The sequence below is a fragment of the Eumetopias jubatus genome, unplaced genomic scaffold (genome assembly GCF_037043125.1).
Source record: "Eumetopias jubatus isolate StellerSeaLion01/CBP00866 unplaced genomic scaffold, mEumJub1_p1.0 scaffold_9, whole genome shotgun sequence".
NCBI lineage: Eukaryota > Metazoa > Chordata > Mammalia > Carnivora > Otariidae > Eumetopias > Eumetopias jubatus.
In genome coordinates, this window is record NW_028274815.1 from 104,506,602 (window position 1) to 104,524,280 (window position 17,679).

Sequence of the window (17,679 nt, forward strand, 5' to 3'; positions counted from 1 at the left end):
TACTAATAGAATAAAACCTTAAGTGATGCAATAATGACCAGTAATTGGTTAATCAAAAATGTCGTTTAAAGACAGAATCATAAAACATGACACACATGGATCCCACAAAAGGTTATTTACTTTCCCAGCTTCTGGTCTAAGACAAAGCTTTTCAAGTGGCCAGGCTTGCATCCTATTTCATCCACAGCACCTAATTTATAATGTTCAGTTTTGGTTTCTTTAAATTGGAATGAAAGTTAAAAGACACTTGGGAAACAAGTTGTCTTTCTCACATTCATTCAACAAGAATATATTTTTAGCTACTCACATTTATTCTCATCAAGTTATATGCAGTTTAGTTTGCAAAGAAGTGATATCTTTTTTTTAGCATTCTTATTCCACCAGTTTATGGAATAGTGAATTAAACAATGTATTCCAATAACAAGTACGACAGGCATATACTGGTTTGCGAACCATCCAAACTGACTATTAGAGAATGTAACATCCCATCCCTCTCTGGGACAAGAATTAGTCTATCAGCTGCAAAAGTTCTCCGTGCTGTGGGTAACAGTCAGTAGGGAAGAAGGGAAGGAAGAAATCCAGTGATTACATTTAAGTACCTTATGGTTACAAGAGTCTCTGTCATGATTGTCTTATGGGAGGCTAAAATAACTTATTTTTTAAGAGAATTTGAGCAGAGCCAAGATTCCTATAATAACGCCACTTTAACTCACCTGTGGGCTTCCTTTCTCAAGTGGAGGCCTTTAAGATTGGTTACCCCAGGCTATGCTTAGCCAGTGGCAATTATCACTTATTTCAGACTTGCACGCCATTTTTGTGTTTCTGTTTTCTTTAACATTTCATTCACGCTCACTCAGGTCATATCAGTTATCTATTGCTACACTAGTGCTGCATAACAAACCAGCCCCAAACCTATAGATTCAAAAGACCAGTTGTTATTTCTCACGAGTCTATATGAACTGGCTGGGAGGTTCTGCTGAAGTGGACGGAGTAGGCTGATCTCCTCTGGGCTTCGTGGTGTGTGTGCAGTCAACGGATGGAGGCTGACCGGGCAAGGAAGACCTCTGCTGGGGTCACTCAGTTCTACTCTATACACTCTCTAGTTCTCCAGCAGCTTACCCTCGCTTGTCCCATGGCAATAGCAGAGTCTTGAAGCTAAAGAGAGTATGGAAATGGGCACCATCTCTGGAGGCAGAGGCTCTCAGCCTGCCCACCGGCACCTGTGCTTCATTCTCTAAGCTAAAGCGAGTCAGGAGGTCCGCAGACGTTCCAGGATGGGGAATAGTCCACACCCCCTGGTGGGAGGAGCCACCGAAATCACATCCCAAAGTGGCGTGTAGATATGGGGTTGGGGGGTAAAGAGTTGGGGTGATTTTTGAATTAATCACAGATGCATCTGTAATTATGAGAGCCGGAAAGGATAGTTGAAGAAAGCTTGAGACGTAAATTTAAACTCCCTGAAGCTAAGCTTATAAGCTTATTACTATTACGTGTGGAGTAGAGGTCTGGGAGAAATCAAGGCATTTAAAGAACAAAAAAATAAAGAAATAAGGAACAAAGTGCAGTGCTTTTTGATATCAGATTAGCCATATTACCATTCTTGTAAAATTTACATTTTTGAGAAAGCTAAATGGCTTATTTCACTCCTTCAGTGCTCATAAAAGGCTTTTTTTTTTTTTTTGCTTTTTTAAATTAAGTTTTGGGTGCCTGGGTGGCTCAGTTGGTTAAGCAACTGCCTTCGGCTCAGGTCATGATCCTAGAATCCCGGGATCGAGTCCCACATCGGGCTCCCTGCTCAGCGGGGGGTCTGCTTCTCCCTCTGACCCTCTTCCCTCTCATGCTCTCTCTCTCATTCTCTCTCTCAAATAAATAAATAAAATCTTTAAAAAAAATAAATTAAGTTTTTAATTTTAATTCAAGTACCCTACCTCATGGTGGGGGTGAGGGGGGAAGGGCTTCTATCCCAATAGTTTTACTTCCCAGAAAAAGTTTACTGAGTTTCCTCAAAATCTACACATCTATATAAAAGGGAAATTTACATAATTGGGGGAAAAAACCCCACTGTGTTACTGAGCTGAATAATCACAACCATATAAACTGGAAGATTAGTTACCTCAGAAAAGCTGTGCTGTAAGGGCCCATATTGGGTTGGTCTTTCGACAGGACGATTTGTGAACGTTTTTTCAATATGAACAATTAAATTGTTAGGAATTCATCCGTAATCATTTCTTACACATGAGAATTTGTTGAGTGACTCGATAAATACTTGCTAAGCAGTTATTAAAAAAAAAAGAAAAGCCATGGTACTAGATAGTTAGGGGTCATGTTTGGATTAAGCAAAACTTTCAGAAAGACGTATTCCTCCCTTATCCCTGTCCCCACACCACCCTGCTTTCCCTGAGCAGTGCTTTGGTGTCAGGCACTCAATTTCCAGCCTACATCATTCTCAGAAAACTGTTGTATTTCTCAGCATTCCATATATATAAGACGCCAATCCTCCAAATAGCTATAACAATATACCCACACATACGTGGATATTTTTCATAACAAAATGCCAGGAAAAGCTCTACTTCACCCGAGGGACTAGCCTGTGGGCTCTGCATAGGTAAAGTTAATCTTGAAACTGACTGTTTTCTTGGTCCGCTTGGCTGTCAGCGAGCTCAGCATCCAATTCTCAACTCAATTCAAGGAGTTATGCACAATCTGCTTGTCTCCACTTATTACTTTTCCTCCCTGATCTTGGTCTTCTTTTAGCTCTATTTTCCCAGGTCCTGATATTTATTTATGTACGTGTTTTACCTGAAAGCCTCCTGAATTTTTTTAAGAGTATGCCAGTAGAGGGGAGACTGGGTGGCTCAGTCAGTTAAGCGTCTGCCTTCAGCTCAGGTCATGATCCCGGGGTCCTAGGATAGAGCCCTGTGTTGGGTTCCCCAATCAGCGGGTAGTCGGCTTCTCCTTCTGCCCCTCCCCCCTCTTGTGCTCACTCTCTCTCTCTCTTTCTCTCAAATAAATTAATACAATCTAAAAAAGAAGAATATACCAGTATATAAACATATTCTTGGATAAAAAACAGTGAGGAATTCCCATTATGACACTGAGCCCCTGATGGGACAACCAGTCGTAGATTTGACTAACACTTCTCCCCAATGATACAGTCTTGCAACCATTCCTGGAAAGAACATTTGATAGCTTCTGCCTAACCATAGACTGTTTCTGTATTAGGTGCAGTTTAGACCTTATTGTGCATATGAATTGCCTGTGGATCTCATGAAATTGCAGATTCTGATTTAGAAGGTCTGGGGTAAGCTGAGAGTCCAAATTTCTACCAAGCTTCCTGGTGATGCCAATGCTGCTGGTCCTCAGACCTTATTCAGAATAGCAAGGGACAGAGGGTAATAATGAGCCCAGGTTGTGATAATCAACTCTGCAACATTTAGATTTGACTTATTTGCTGCAGCCATTTGGTAAATATGTGTGTGATGGATTCTTGAGAAGTCACTTCAGAAAGCAGATAGGTCCATGCTGTTCTCACCCCTGCACACCAGGCTCTGCTAATCCTCAATCGGTGGCATCAACATCACATTGGTCGAAAACTGGCTCCTAGACTCTCTCTGTGGGTATGCACCTGAATCGCCATCCTACCTGTTAATCCTGTCATGGCCTCATAGAGATGAGGTTCCTAGGAAACCACCTGGTTCAGGCTCCCATCCAGGATAGGGAATCTCCCTGTCTCCTGCCACTGTCCAGTGGTCCCAGCAAGCTCTGATTACCTTCACTGGCAGGGACTCACCATCCCTAAGGCAGCCTATGACACTAAGCAAGAGCTCTTATGAAAACAACGCTTGTCTTTCCACTGAGTCAAAATCAACTTTCTGGTAACCTCCACCCACTGAATCTTGTCTGCTCTTTGCAGTATTTCAAGTCTGCTCTTACTCAAGTCAACCTTTCCAGTACTGCAGACGGTTGCAATGCCTCCTTTCTGCTCTCCTTCAATTAGACGCTCCCAAGTCCTCCAATTGCTGGGCTGAGAGGTCTGAAAATGCAGACTTTCTTCTGAACATGGCCCAGTTGTCAAGATGACTCTTAAAAATGGTGCCCAGCATATGTCCAAAATAATTGAAAGCAGCCAGAAGAGATACTTGTACACCCATGTTCATATCAGCATTACTTACAAGAGTCAAAAGATGGAAACAACCCAAGTGTCCACCAGCGGGTGAGTGGATAAGCAAAAGGTGGTGTCTATGTACAATGGAATATTATTTAGTCTTACAAAGGAAGGAGATTCTGACACAGACTATGACATGGATGAACACTGAGGACACTATGCTAAATGAAATGACAGTCACAAAAAGACAAATAAAGGGCACCTGGGTGGCTCAGTTGGTTAAGTGTTGGACTCTTGATTTCGACTCAGGTCAAAATGATGATCTCAGGGTCGTGGGATGGAGCCCCACATCAGGTTCCAAGCTCAGCAAGGAGTCTACTTGAGATTCTCTCTCTTCCTCTCGCTCTGCCCTACCCCCACCTGGTACACTCTCTCTCCCCCACCCAAATAAATAAATCTTGAAAAAAAAAAAGACAAATGCTGTATGATTCTTCTTATGTGAGGTAGCTAGAGTAGTCAAATTCATAGAAAGCAGGATGGTGATTGCCAGGGGAGGGGGAGGGGAGGAATAGGGAGTTGTTTAATGGGTCCAGAGTTTCAGTTTGGGAAGATGAAAAAGTTCTGGAGATTGGTTTCACAATACCGTGAATGTACTTACTATTGAACCGTACACTTAAAAATGGTTAAGATGGCAAATGTTATGTCTATTTACCACAGTTTTAAAAACAATGGTGCCCAGACCTGGTCAAAACACTTCAGTTGTGTTAAGGCTAGTGTAGAATATGCTAGGGCTATGATTTTTCCTTGATTGCTAATCTACATTTCTAGTAATGCAGCTTCAGAATGTGGCCCTAGTATTTTTATGCACTGCACCATTACAGGATATTCCACGTGTGGTCTATTAAACCCCCCAGCTCCTCGTCACATGAATTACTGCCAAACTATCCTAAGATAATGTAATTGACTTCTCTAGTTGTTACCTGCCTTTGAAAAAAAAAAATATTACCATGGATGCCATAGCCATCTTCTGGAAACTAAACTTTCTCCTTTACAGTCATTGTAACTTTTCTATGCCTTAAGTTCATTTCCAAAAAGAAAAAAAAATCTTTGACATGTTCTGAAATCATTTTTAAATGATGCTTGTAAAAATCTGTGTATGTTATGGCTGATACCTAGGGATCTAGAAGTTTGTAGGTAGTACTTGTGCCAATATTTCTGTGCTCAAGTGAATGTTTCTTTAGCCATCCTTGAGCACTCTTGGCATAAAGACAATAATAAAAACAACTATTTACATTTCACATGAAAAACTAAACTTAAGTATTGCAAACATCCTCTTTTCATGTCCTTCATAACTTCTAATTTAGAGAAAGGCATCAGTAAAGGCACCATTGGCTTGAGAACAAAAGTGTCAAACGCAGACAGAGTCTTGTAATTTATTGAGAACCATTAACCGAAACATGAAATACCGTGAGTGGAAAGCGCATGGCTTTCGTGCCATTGCCAGGTGTAATCACCTTCTTTTGACTCTCACATTTATGTAGTTTTGAAATTTTCTCAGATAACTGAATATATTTAGTTCTCCTTTTCCCAAGTTCCAACAACTACTTTAATTCTCAACAATTTTTTTTTTAGATCTGGAGGCAGATTTGGGTTTGTGCCTGTTTGCAAAAGCAGAATGCAAACCAGACGAAAAGGTGCTCGCAGAGTGAACTGTATTGTGGTAGTTTCCACATGCTACCTGCTTCTGGGAGTGTAATTTCCAGAGCCTTTTAGGCGATGCAAAGGTTTGTAAGGGCTCAGTCACACTTTGCAATTACAGAAAATTATTAGTTGCATTTAGATCAGTCAACTGTACAAATGGACCAATTTGGGTTTTTGTTTGTTTGTTTGTTTGTTTAAAATCCTATCCCAGAATATCTATGGGTCAAGTTGTTCAAGTGTCATTCACAGAACAGAAAACTCACTATGTCATCACCACAAAAAGGAGGGTGAATGAATCATTTATAATTGTTTTGAGAAGGTCAATTTAACAAAAATTGACACCCAAGATTTTTTTTATTTTCAAAAAGGCTCTCAGCCATAAGAAAAGGGTATGTTTTACAAGTAGAACTTTTTTCCCCAGTAAACTATGAAACTATAGAACTATATAAAACTATGAAAGGTCATACAGAATCTTCAATTTTAACTCAAGGAGTAAAATGAGGAAATCAGTCCCCCCGTTCCTAGATTTTGCATCTTGGGTTTTTTGTGACTTTCAATCACTGGCTTGTTAAAGGGGCCATGGACATGGAACTCTGTCCTGAGAGCTTTCCGCATAAAGCCTGCGAGACAGCATCGGGGCAGGACAGGCAAAATTATAAATACCTGAGCTCAAGGCCAAACCAAAACAATGTTTTAAACGAAAGCTCATACGAAATTACTGTTAATAATGCAAGAAATTCGTAGTTCTGCTTTCCAAAGAAAATTAATTCAGCTCTCTTGTGGATGTAAAATGAAGCTTTGAAAAAAGAGGGCTGGATCTACTCAGTTTATGCTTAAATGGATAAACTTGTGGCCTGGTTATGGTTGCCATGGGAGCTATAACTTTATCCTGAATTTTTTAACGTCTTATGTGCTGCCCATAGGTTTTGCTCGGAACTGCTTGTGATGTGGAAGAAGGAGAATCATCCATGAAGGTGGTTGTCTGCTCAGAGGCCGTGCTTCCTCGGAGGGCTGGCTGGGCAGAGTTTACAGGGGTTTGCATTTTCTGAGGTGGTACCATGGTAGAAGGAAAGAAGAGCTTGTAGGACATAAGCATCCTTTGGTTCTGCTGGAAAGGAGCAGAAAGATATCACCATCTGCTCTTCTATAGAAGAGGGCTCCTGAACTTGCCTTAACTTCTCTGCAAGGTGCAAACAAGAAAAAGGAAGGTATTAAATGACTTTTTTACAGGTCCCTTTATATATTTGGACCTTCCTCTCTTATTTGTTGGAAAGAAGAAAGGTATTAGGGAGACAAAGAATGGGGGGGATAAGGACCTCCCTTTTGTTCATTACAACAATCTACGCTATCATCATCCCTTACAGGAATGCCCTCCACTCTGTAATCTTTAAGTCCACTGTTCTGGTGTCATCCACTGTACTCTTCTTGGCACCTTACACAATACCTGGCATATTCAGGTAACGATTTTCCTCAACATTTTATAGTGAAAAATTTCAGGCAGAGACATTTCAAAGAATTGTATGTGAACACCATATGTCCCCTCTAGATCCTATCCTTAACCCTTCACTATTTTGCTCCAGCATATATCCATCCAGCCAGTTTCTCTCCATCATCTCATTTTTATGAGAAACAGTCTTTTTTTTTTTAAGATTTTATTTGTTTGAGAGAGTGAGAGAGAGAGCATAAGAGGGAGGAGGAACTCCATCCCAGGATCCTGGGATCATGACCTGAGCCAAAGGCAGATGCTTAACCGACTGAGCCACCCAGGCACCCCCATAATTTCATTTTTAAATGCATTTCCAAGCTGCAAATATCATTTAACTTCCCTCTATATACTTCAGCACCCATATAATTAACTCAAGTTGACTATTACGATTTTGTCTCTTTTGAACACATGAGATGCACCGATCTTAAGTGCACTAAAGGATTTTGACAAATGCATACACCTGGGTAGCCCAAACCCTTATCATGACACAGAACGTTATCCCTACCCTGGAAGAAGCCTCAAGACAATCCCAGTTCATCTCCATCCTTCCATCGACATTTTCTTTTACTGCAAATTAGTTTTGCCTGCCCTAGTACTTCATATAAACAGTTTCATACAGTATGTAGTCTTCTGTGTTGGGCTTCTTTCATTCAGTAGGTTGTTTTTGAGATCCATGTTGCTAGGTGTAATATAGTTCTCAATAAATATTGATTTGCTGATTTTTATCATAGTGCTGAGGGATTCAAGTGACCAAATGTATTTACATTCAGTTATTATAGCTTGAATGTCTCTTATTAAGCCTTTGGTGGGGAGGTGGTGGTGTTCAAGACTGCTGTTTGTGGATGACTCAGTAAAACAGGGCAAGTTTTGTGGAAGAAGTAAAATAAGGCATCTTTTTAAAATTAAAGAAAGTGGGGCACCTGGGTGGCTCAGTTGGTTGAGCATCTGACTCTTGATTTTGGCTCGGGTCATGATCTCAGAGTCGCGAGATCGAACCCCATGTGGGGCTCTGCTCTCAGTGGGGAGTCTGCTTCAGATTCTTTCTCCCTCTGCTCCTCCCCTCTGCTCGCTCTCTAAAATAAGTACATCTTTAAAATTAAAGAAAGATACCAAAGGATGGCTATGATTGGAGCACATGAGACGGGTCAGACAGGAACTGACCACAAACCTTTCCCCTTCTCACAGGTGTAGGTGTGATGGCTAAACAGGGCACTTTCCACAGGAACGTTTTTTTCTGGAATGTTCACTTGCTGTACCCAAAGGCAGGATGTGACTTGGCCAAGGGGGAATCTGCGTGCTTGAGCTCTTTCCGAAGAAGTTCCCCCTTCTACAGAGAGTGAGGCTGAGAGCCAGCAGCAAGGAAGTAAAGGGCAGAGCTTCCAGTTGGTGTCTGTTGCGGTAAACGTGACTGGCTTTTTGGGGGAGTACCAATTAGCTGGAAGAGTCCCAGCTGAAAATTTTCAGAAGAATCCCCTCTAGCCCACAACGGTCTTCTCTAAAAGTGGGTTCCCAAGCTCAGGAAGGGTGAGGGACACTGTCGTTTTCGACATATGAATTTTGTGTTTATTAGTGATTTCACATACCTCTCGGTTCATTGGAGAGTTTCAACCCCCAGAAACCTACGTTCTCTTTCTTAATAAGAAGAAAAAAAAAGAATCAAGGGGGCTAAACTCAACTGTGGCCTGGAGCTGACCCCAGCTTACATGCAGCCCAGATTACTACCTGGAGGCACCTGAAATCTCAGGTGGCCATTTCAGGTTAACCCAGGTGGCTGGATCTAAACGCAACTCAAGGCCTCAGCCTCCTTCCTGAGCAGTGTGTGGGGGACCAGCCACAGGGCACAGAATTAAAACACGTTCAGACATGGGGAACTCCAAGGAGTGTGCAATTGAAGACTTCATCAGCCTTCACGAATTGTGTTTCCCCCCATCCCCAGCACAAGCATTTTGCCTTTAAGCCATTACTTAGCACCCCCATGGACATTTGGGAGGACAAGGGAGAAGGAGGCAGATAGGAGAGAGAGGAGATTGGTTTGGAAACTTTGAGAAAAGTCTAGATGCACTTACAGTTGACAACTGGCTGCCTTGCATTTAGGATAATTGCAGGGACTAGGGCACATTAAGACATAATGCTCAGGTTGCTGCTGCCTGTGCCACAGATCATCTCACCAATGATGGTCAAGATGGGACACATTGCCACTAAGAAGGTACCTTTCTTAGGAGTATTTCCTGAGCTGTTAAAACGCCAAGATTGCTAAACCACCTTTGGTGGCTTTGAACAAATGTAAAGAGGTCAGCTGGCTGCCTTATTCCCCAGAGTGCTGAGATCTGGCACCGAAAACATTGCCACTAAATGCAGTAAATAACCATAATGTACCCAACCTTCTATGCACTCATAACTCAGTATATTGTAAACTATTTTGCTTTGACCCATTGCAGCCCATCATGACCCACAGTCCCAGAGGCGTCAAGCCACGATCCTGCCCCTGAATAGTCGCGCTTTTCCGCAGAACATGCCCAATATGAGGGCCAAAACTTTGTCATCCTTCAGGGGAAATCAAGAGGTCCCCTCAAACGCAGCAGCATGTCTGCTGCGAGAGGGGCTGGCAGAGGCTTTGGCCAGCCCGCAGGTTTCCTTTGACCTTGGTTATGACCAGGAGTGTCGCTGTAAACTGCGAGGCTCGCCTCAAGGTGGAAAATAGCATCGGTTTCCACTGCCACACCAGAAAGCCAAGTTCTGCTTCAGGGCGATGGCGGGGAGACGGTCCGTTCCAGGCTCCTCTCTTGCCACCCAGAGAGCTGCTCGGAGGCCGCCTACAGGTGCAATCCCGGCACTGCGGCCTGGGCAGCGAGACCAGGACAGTGGGAGCCCAAGCCCATCAGCATGTCGCTCAGCCCCTCCCCAAATCTGAGCAGACCCCAGTGTGTCCGCCGCCCTCCCCTTCCCGGTTTCCCCTAGACCCTGCCGTGGCACGGTTTGGAAAAGACGCTGGACCCTGACGCTGGGAGCCCTCCGAGACTTCGCAGACTCGGATCGGGGAGGGGGTGGGGCGCGGCCGACGCTTCCCCTAGAATCTGCGGCAAGCCTGGCTCCGGGAAAGTTTTTCAAAGTTCCCAGCAGCGCCTGCCCAGGTCGCCTCCGCCGGGCGAGCAGACGGCGGCAAGCACGCCAGCCTCGCCGCCACCGCCGCCGCCGCCGCCTCTGCCGCTACCGCTGCCAGCAGCGCGCTCTGGGCGGCTCGCTCGCTCGCGGGAAAGCGGGCCGGGCTCCCGGCGGGCAGGCCCTCCTCCTGGGGCGAAAGCCGCAGTTGACGCAGGCGGCTCGGAAGGCGGAAGCTGCCCGGCTCCGACAGCTCAGGCAGCGCCGCGGCGCCTACACCTGGGGCCCCGACGGGCGGGCACAGGCGCCCGGCCCGAGGCGTCCGAGGGGGCTCCCGGGCAGCAATGAGGCGCCGCGCGTCCCTGAGCAACGGACCCTAGCAAGTTCCTCGCCGCACGCTACCCCCCTTCCCGCCTGGCCCAAAGCTCCCGAGGGCAGGGGTCCGCGCTGGGCCCTGGGACGTCTACGCTGTATCGCGAGTCCCTGAGCCCCCAGCCCCTTCCAAGTTCCTCCCAGTCCTCCCCCTCCCCATCAACCAGAGGGAAGGGGCGTGTCTTCAGGCGACACGCCTCCTCATGAATATTAATAAGCGCGCATGCGCCTGCCGGGCGCGCTGGGTAGAGGTGGCCAGCCCGGGCCGCTGCTCCCAGACGGGCTCTCCGAGTCCCTCTCCGAGAGCCGGGCGGGCACGCGTCATTGTGTTACCTGCAGCCGGCCCGCGAGCTGGGCTCGTTTTTTTTTTTTTCTCCCCTCCCTCTCTTCTTTTTAAGCAGCTGATCTGAAAGGGAATATAAAGGCTGCGCATAATCATAATAATAAAAGAAGGGGAGCGCGAGAGAAGGAAAGAAAGCCGGGAGGTGGAAGAGGAGGGGGAGCGCCTCAAAGAAGCGATCAGAATAATAAAAGGAGGCCGGGCCCTTTGCCTTCTGGAACGCGCCGCTCTTGAAAGGGCTTTTGAAAAGTGGTGTTGTTTTCCAGTCGTGCATGCTCCAATCGGCGGAGTATATTAGAGCCGGGACGCGGCGGCCGCAGGGGCAGCGGCGACGGCAGCACCGGCTGGAGCACCAGCGCGAGCAGCAGCAGCGGCGGCGGCAGCGTCCCGAGTGCCCGCGGCGCGCGGCGCAGCGATGCGGTCCCCACGGACGCGCGGCCGGCTCGGGCGCCCCCTGAGCCTCCTGCTTGCTCTGCTCTGCGCCCTGAGAGCCAAGGTAGGAGACCGCCGGGCCTTCCCCCCGGCCCGCCCTCTCCTTTCCCTCTCAGCTCCCTGGACGCCTGCGGTTGAGCGCCTGGAGCGGGCTCGGGAGCCCTTGGGCGCCCGGCTCCCCGGCCGGGTCCTGCGCCTGAGAGGCTGCCCTTGGGCTTGGGAAGACCCGAACCTCCTAAATGTACCCTCCAGGTGGGGCAGGGGGCTGCGTTCCCTCCGCTGTTCACCCCGGGGGCAGTCGTCGGATTTCTCCTGCGCTCGTGCATTTTATGCCCGGGAAATCACGTTGAGTGTTTGCACTCGGTTTTGCAAAATTATTTTCACTTGGCGCTGAGGGCTCGTCGGGGCGGGCGGGGAGGGAGTCGTTGCTTCCACCCTCGAAGAAAACAACTTTCCCCTGCGCTGACCTCCCTCCCTCCCTCCCTCGCCGGCAGGTGTGCGGGGCCTCCGGCCAGTTCGAGTTGGAGATCCTGTCTATGCAGAACGTGAACGGGGAGCTGCAGAACGGGAACTGCTGCGGCGGCGTCCGGAACCCGGGGGACCGCAAGTGCTCCCACGACGAGTGTGACACGTACTTCAAAGTGTGCCTCAAGGAGTACCAGTCCCGCGTCACGGCCGGGGGGCCCTGCAGCTTCGGCTCGGGATCCACTCCTGTCATCGGGGGCAACACCTTCAATCTCAAGGCCAGTCGTGGCAACGAACGCAACCGCATCGTGCTGCCTTTCAGTTTCGCCTGGCCGGTGAGTGAGCGGCGCGGTGAGGGGAGCCCGCCGAGGTCCGCACCCGCGCCTGCCGAGCCCCGCTCTCTCTTGCGAGAGGGATTTAAAGGGCCTTGGCTTGAAACTTCTGCGCTAACTGGAAAAGTCTTGCGGGGTGGGGTGTTAAGCAGCCGAGACTCTGTAGTTAGATCTCAGCAGGCCCCGTCTTCGAGGCTTTTTGCTAAGCGCTCAAAAGTGGGGAGCCCCTAGGGGTTTGTGGGGCAAAGCTCCCAGGAAGGCCGGTTTAAACTTGCAATTTGAAGGCCCTTGAGTGACCCCCCCCCCAATCCTCGACCTGGGAATTCTTATAGACGATCTTTGCTTAACCGATTAAACCTGATGCGCCGTGGAAAGCGACGCGGCGCAGTTTTGGCCTTCGAACGCGGTCCAAATCGGCACCCTCCCCTTTCTCGTGAGCGGCCTGGAGGGCGGGTGTGTCCTTCCTGGAGGGTGTGGGGGGGCCTGTTTCCCGCTGCTCTCCGGGAGACTTTGGGGCGTGCGGGGACGCGCTCCGGGCTGGATGGGAGGGCGCGGGGGCGGCGGCCGCTTGGGGTGTGTGTGTGTGGGGGGGGGTGTCTCTGGGCTATTGCTGGAGTTGAGAGCTTCAGAGCCTCCGCCCCCTGCCGGCCCCTTCCTGCCCTCGCCCCCGCGCGGTGTAGCCCTTGTGGCCTCACTTCCAGCGGTTCCCGGGCTGTGGAACCAGCTGTGTTTGCAAACTTCCCCGGGAAGGGCGGGGGTACGCCCTCGTCCGGCGGGCGCCCGGCCCCCGCTAGCCTCCGGGGGCGTGTCAAGGCCTGGAAGGGGCTGCCCAGTAGAGGTGGCTGCTGAGTCCAAGTGCATGGACCCCCGCCCCGGGTGCCGCTTGAGGCCCCCGGCCCCGCTGACCGACCCTGCAACGAGGCCCTTGCAACATCCCAAACTGGGTAGAAGGAAGATGAGCGTGATTGCAGAAGGGGAGGAAAGGGGAAAATGCTGGTGCCCTCTGCTCCGCTCCCGCTGTCCAGGAGGCGTGCGTGGCTCGTCGCCAGGACTGGGGCTTGGCCCAGCCCGTGCTGCGAGGGTGGGCGTTGAGGGGGGAGGGGGAAAGCTTGGTGCCCAGGGGAATACTCTCCGCCACGTGCTCTGATGGGGTGCACTCTGCTGCCTCCTATCCGCGGGCTGGGGCTGTGATTCGCATCGCCGGGAGGGGAGGAAGGAGGAGAGTGCCTGGGTGGGTGAGTGTGGGGGGGTGTGTGTGTGTGTGTATCTTGGGGTGGCTCTCAAGGCCCGCATTTACCGGAGCTGGCATTATAAAGTGTCCTCTGCCATGAGTGAGATAAGAGTTATCGGAAACGTGCCATTAAAAGGAACTTATAAAAACCCGTGGTATGTAGAGTTCTTTGAGAATGGAGGGCTGCGTCTGTTGTGGGATTTCAGTTTTACAAAGAGTGTTTATCTTGTTTGTTAATCCCCTGCTAGGGAGAACTTTAAAGAGGCTGGCCACTTTTTAATCTGACTGTGCCCAAGTTAACTGTGAATACTGACCGCCCTTGAACTTGTGTTTGGAGTTTAGGGGGAAGGGGCCTGCAGGTGGTTCCACCCTCCTGAGGATCTGTCCGGAGCCCCTTGCTTTTCACAAGACCATAAAAGGAATCTTATTAGTGATGTGGAAAAGCTGCAGGCCTGGCTGAGGCTCACTTTGGAGAGTAAGGTCAGAGGACCGCTTGAATGAGAACAAGGGAGCGTTGCTCCCTGGACTGGCTCTGGAAAAGTGACCTAGAAGGTGTGTCTGTCCCCATTTGACATTGGAAGAGTCCTAGATGGGGAATGAGCAGAAGCGGTGTGTGGGGGCAGAGTCGACTGATTTGCTGGTGCTCTTCTGTGGTTTCAGGGCCCACGGGTCACCAACCATGAAATAGACTCTCGGCTTTTCTAGAATAGGGAGACCGCTGGGGCTACACTGAGTGTGGTTCTTTTGAAGTTGGGCCAAATGCATGTATCACTTATAAATGAGTCTCCACCCTGCCCCCCTAAAAGACCTGCTGTGAAATATAAGCCTTACTTCCCAAGAGAAAGTGGCGTTTAGGTGTATTGTTTTAGTTTATTTTCCCGAGTGTGGTTAGAGAAACACCACAGTCTGTAACTTTCAAGAATGATTCCAGGGTAAGTGTTAACCGAAGTGAAACACTTAGGTATTGAAGTACATAGAGCAGTTTCATTCAGTTTGGCAATTAAATATTAATAAGCATGTCTGTTTAAAACTGACTTTCTTGAATAAGTAATAACTGAACTTGGTACAGAATTCAAGATGGAAAGACGATATGGGTTTTTTTTTTTTTTTTTTAATCAAACCACCTTGGACTTCAGCCACTTGCGCCCCAGGCCCTTAGGCAGTCCCAGTTACCGTTCGCATGGGTCCTCCCAAATGTGCTGACCACGGAAGAGCTGTGGTCCAGGGTGTACGGTAGAAGGTCAGTTTAGAAGGTGGTGTAATTCAGGTCTTTGTTGGGAATCACAAACTCAAACTGTTCATGTTCTAGAGAGGAAGAAGAGGAAATGAGCAGTCACATTTGAAATCTAGTCCACATTCCAGGGTCCACGTGGGGACCTCTGTAGAGGTGGGTCTGCCCATTGGATGGTATCTGGTTATGTTCCACTGGATGTCTGCTGCCCCAGCTCCAGGCTCGTGGTTCTCATTGGTGGCTTCTAATCCCCATACCAGTGCTGTGCTCGCAGGGTTGTGACTTGAAGCAACTGGCCTGATTTATGACCCTCCAATCAGGGGGACCCAGTGATAAGAACATACATTGTGGAAGGTAATTGGGCTCAACAGGAAGTGATTTGGGAATAACCATTTATAAGTCATTGAAATGGTTAAGTTGCACCTCCCAAAATTAGTGCTAAATCCCGGTAGTACTTGCTTATTAAAAATCCATTAGTGTACTTACCACTACCCAGCCCCTGAAGCTTTTTAGGAACTCCAGAACCCCAGTTCGCTGAATTGATGCATTGCAGGCCCTGCAGTAAAATGCATTTAGAGAAACCTGGGGGGAAGAAGTTGACGTATCTGGTCTCTTCTTGGCCTCCTATTTAAACGTCATTGACAGTCTTAAAAGGCTGCTGAGAACAACTGAATTTTTGAGGGAAATCCAGTGAAGTGTGTTTCTTGCATACCAGAGGGACGCCAGCTTTGGCCCCCTTCACGCTTAAGGCCTGATTGAACAACTGCCAGGGGTTTGGGTAAATCAGATGCTCCAAGGTTCATCACAGAATATAATTGACATGTCCTTGTCTTCCCTCTGCTGCGTTTCTGGGTCCCTGCACCTCTGTAGATGTGGTGTGGACACGTGGAGGGTGGAGGGATGGGGTTCTCATTTGAACTGGCTCCTTTCTGCAGCCAGTATCTACAACCCATGTGGCCACCATGCATGCAGACAAACAGCGCCCCTGAGTGTAAGTGCTCAGAGCAAGGGATTGTTCTCATGGGGAGAAAACCTCTTCTCTGACACCTGTGTCAAATTAAAGTGATGAAATGACATGTCTGCATTGCAAAACTAGGCTAGGGGGGAGGGGGAACCTGTGCTCACTTTGTGCTAAGTGTCGGCAGAATGGCCGTTCCCCAAATGAAATCCCCATTCAAGGTACTCGGTTTCTAATTTTTTTTTCTCTTTCAGGTGTAAACTGCTCTGTTTTCTTCCTCCTTATTGTCTTGTTTCTTAGCAACTTATTCAAACCTCCAGTACTTGTATGAGTTTGCAACCCACCAACTCCACACCCATAATTCTACAGGGACTTCAAACGTGTGGGGAACAGTGAAGTTTTGGCATCAAGGCAGTTGGGGTGAGGAGGAGCAGCATCAGCCTCTTACAGGCGTGTCACTCCCCTGAAAACAAGCAATCTGAATACTGCCTAAAATCTTTATAGCAAAGAGCGGTAAGGGACCTTTTGGGTAAAAGGCTTGTGGGAAGTTTAGCATGGAGGAAAAATGTTCTTCATGAAGAAATGCAGCCAAGGCAATAAGGAGTCTTCATGTTCCTGATCTGAAAACGGATGCAAACAGAGGCCGTGGCTGAATTTACAGCTGCCACCAGCCCATTGTAAAGGGCCAGCACTTGGTTCCAATGTCCAGCTTTCCAGATTATGCATTCTTATATTGTAACTAATCTCTGGATGTGCATATAATTAGTATATCACCCATAAAGGCAAATATTCCAGAGCAGCCCCCCTTGGTAAACTTCTCTAAGTGTGTTCCTTCTGATAGAAGGGACACTTGGCTCCAGCTTTTAAGTACACTTAAAAAATTAGAAAAAAGTACATTTAACCTACTTTTCAACTTTAGGAAGATCTGTTAGGATGCACGGGAAGTGATGATTCTTGCGATTCCTGAAACGGTGGCAGAGGTGGGACAGAGTTCCACATTCAGAAATGCTCCACCTTTATCTTGGCTCGTGGCACTGAGTGGCTGTGTTGTGAGCTCCTTGCTGGTTTCTGACCACAGCAGGGACTGCCCTGCCCTGTGGCCCTTGTTTTCATGGTGCCCGCGACATTTGTCACTGGGGCAGTGCATGTGCAGGGAAGAAGTTCTGCAACGTGGCTCCCAGTGGTTAAAAGTGGTGGTACATAAATAGTTCAGAGTCCTCTACCAGCTCAGCCCAGTTTTTATGCACTTTTGGTAAATAAGTAGAAAGGCTTCTTGTTCAGGCTTGCTCTGTGTGAACCGGACGGTTGTGCTTGGCTGGCTTCTCGGTATTCTATCTATTAACCTCGCCACCCTTTTGTAACTGGTGCATTTAATTATCAGTGGGATGCTTTTCAAACAGGTAAGGGTAATGATGGGAAAGGCGGTGGGGGCATCTCATGGACAGCCTCCAATCTGGATATGAGCTGTGGGGCCCACTTGGTGAGTCTTTGAGGTGGGCTTTCATGAGAAAATCACCCTTTGTAACCAGATAGGACTCTATTGAAATGTCAAGCCCCGCAGACTAAATTGCTGTCTCCGGCTGAAGTCGTCTTAGCCTGGCCGCTGTGGGGCAGTTGTCCTCTCTTCAAGCCTCCCCCTGCCATGGCCGTGGGACCCGTGAATTGTTCGTGCGAGCGTGCGTGTGCCCACACATGCGATCTCCGAAGCCTTTATTTAATATGTCTGTGACTGGAATATTTTATACCGTGGCCACCCAGACGCAGGCAGGACAATAGTGTGGCCGAATTGACTGAAATGAGGATTACAGAGAATAATGCAGCCTTTCCAAAAAATACTGCTAATACAGGGCCCGCGACAGGAAGCGACAGTTGAGTCAGCAGAGCGCAGGGCCCCAGACCAACCCCGGGGCCGGCTGCCTGGCACAAT

The 17,679-nt window shown here is 48.2% G+C and overlaps 1 protein-coding gene and 1 pseudogene across 1 annotated transcript in view; both read left to right on the forward strand.

Annotated features, from left to right (window-relative positions):
• Positions 1-9,804: 9,804 nt before the first annotated feature.
• On the forward strand, positions 9,805-10,977 carry LOC148163576 (uncharacterized; annotated as a pseudogene).
• A 541-nt stretch (positions 10,978-11,518) lies between these two features.
• The window catches only part of JAG1 (jagged canonical Notch ligand 1), a 34,155-nt gene continuing 27,994 nt past the window's right edge, over positions 11,519-17,679 (forward strand). The window contains exons 1-2 of the mRNA XM_028113014.2: positions 11,519-11,599; positions 12,030-12,335. Of these exons, the coding sequence (XP_027968815.1) occupies positions 11,519-11,599; positions 12,030-12,335 (387 nt within the window). The remainder of the gene's footprint in view (positions 11,600-12,029; positions 12,336-17,679) is intronic.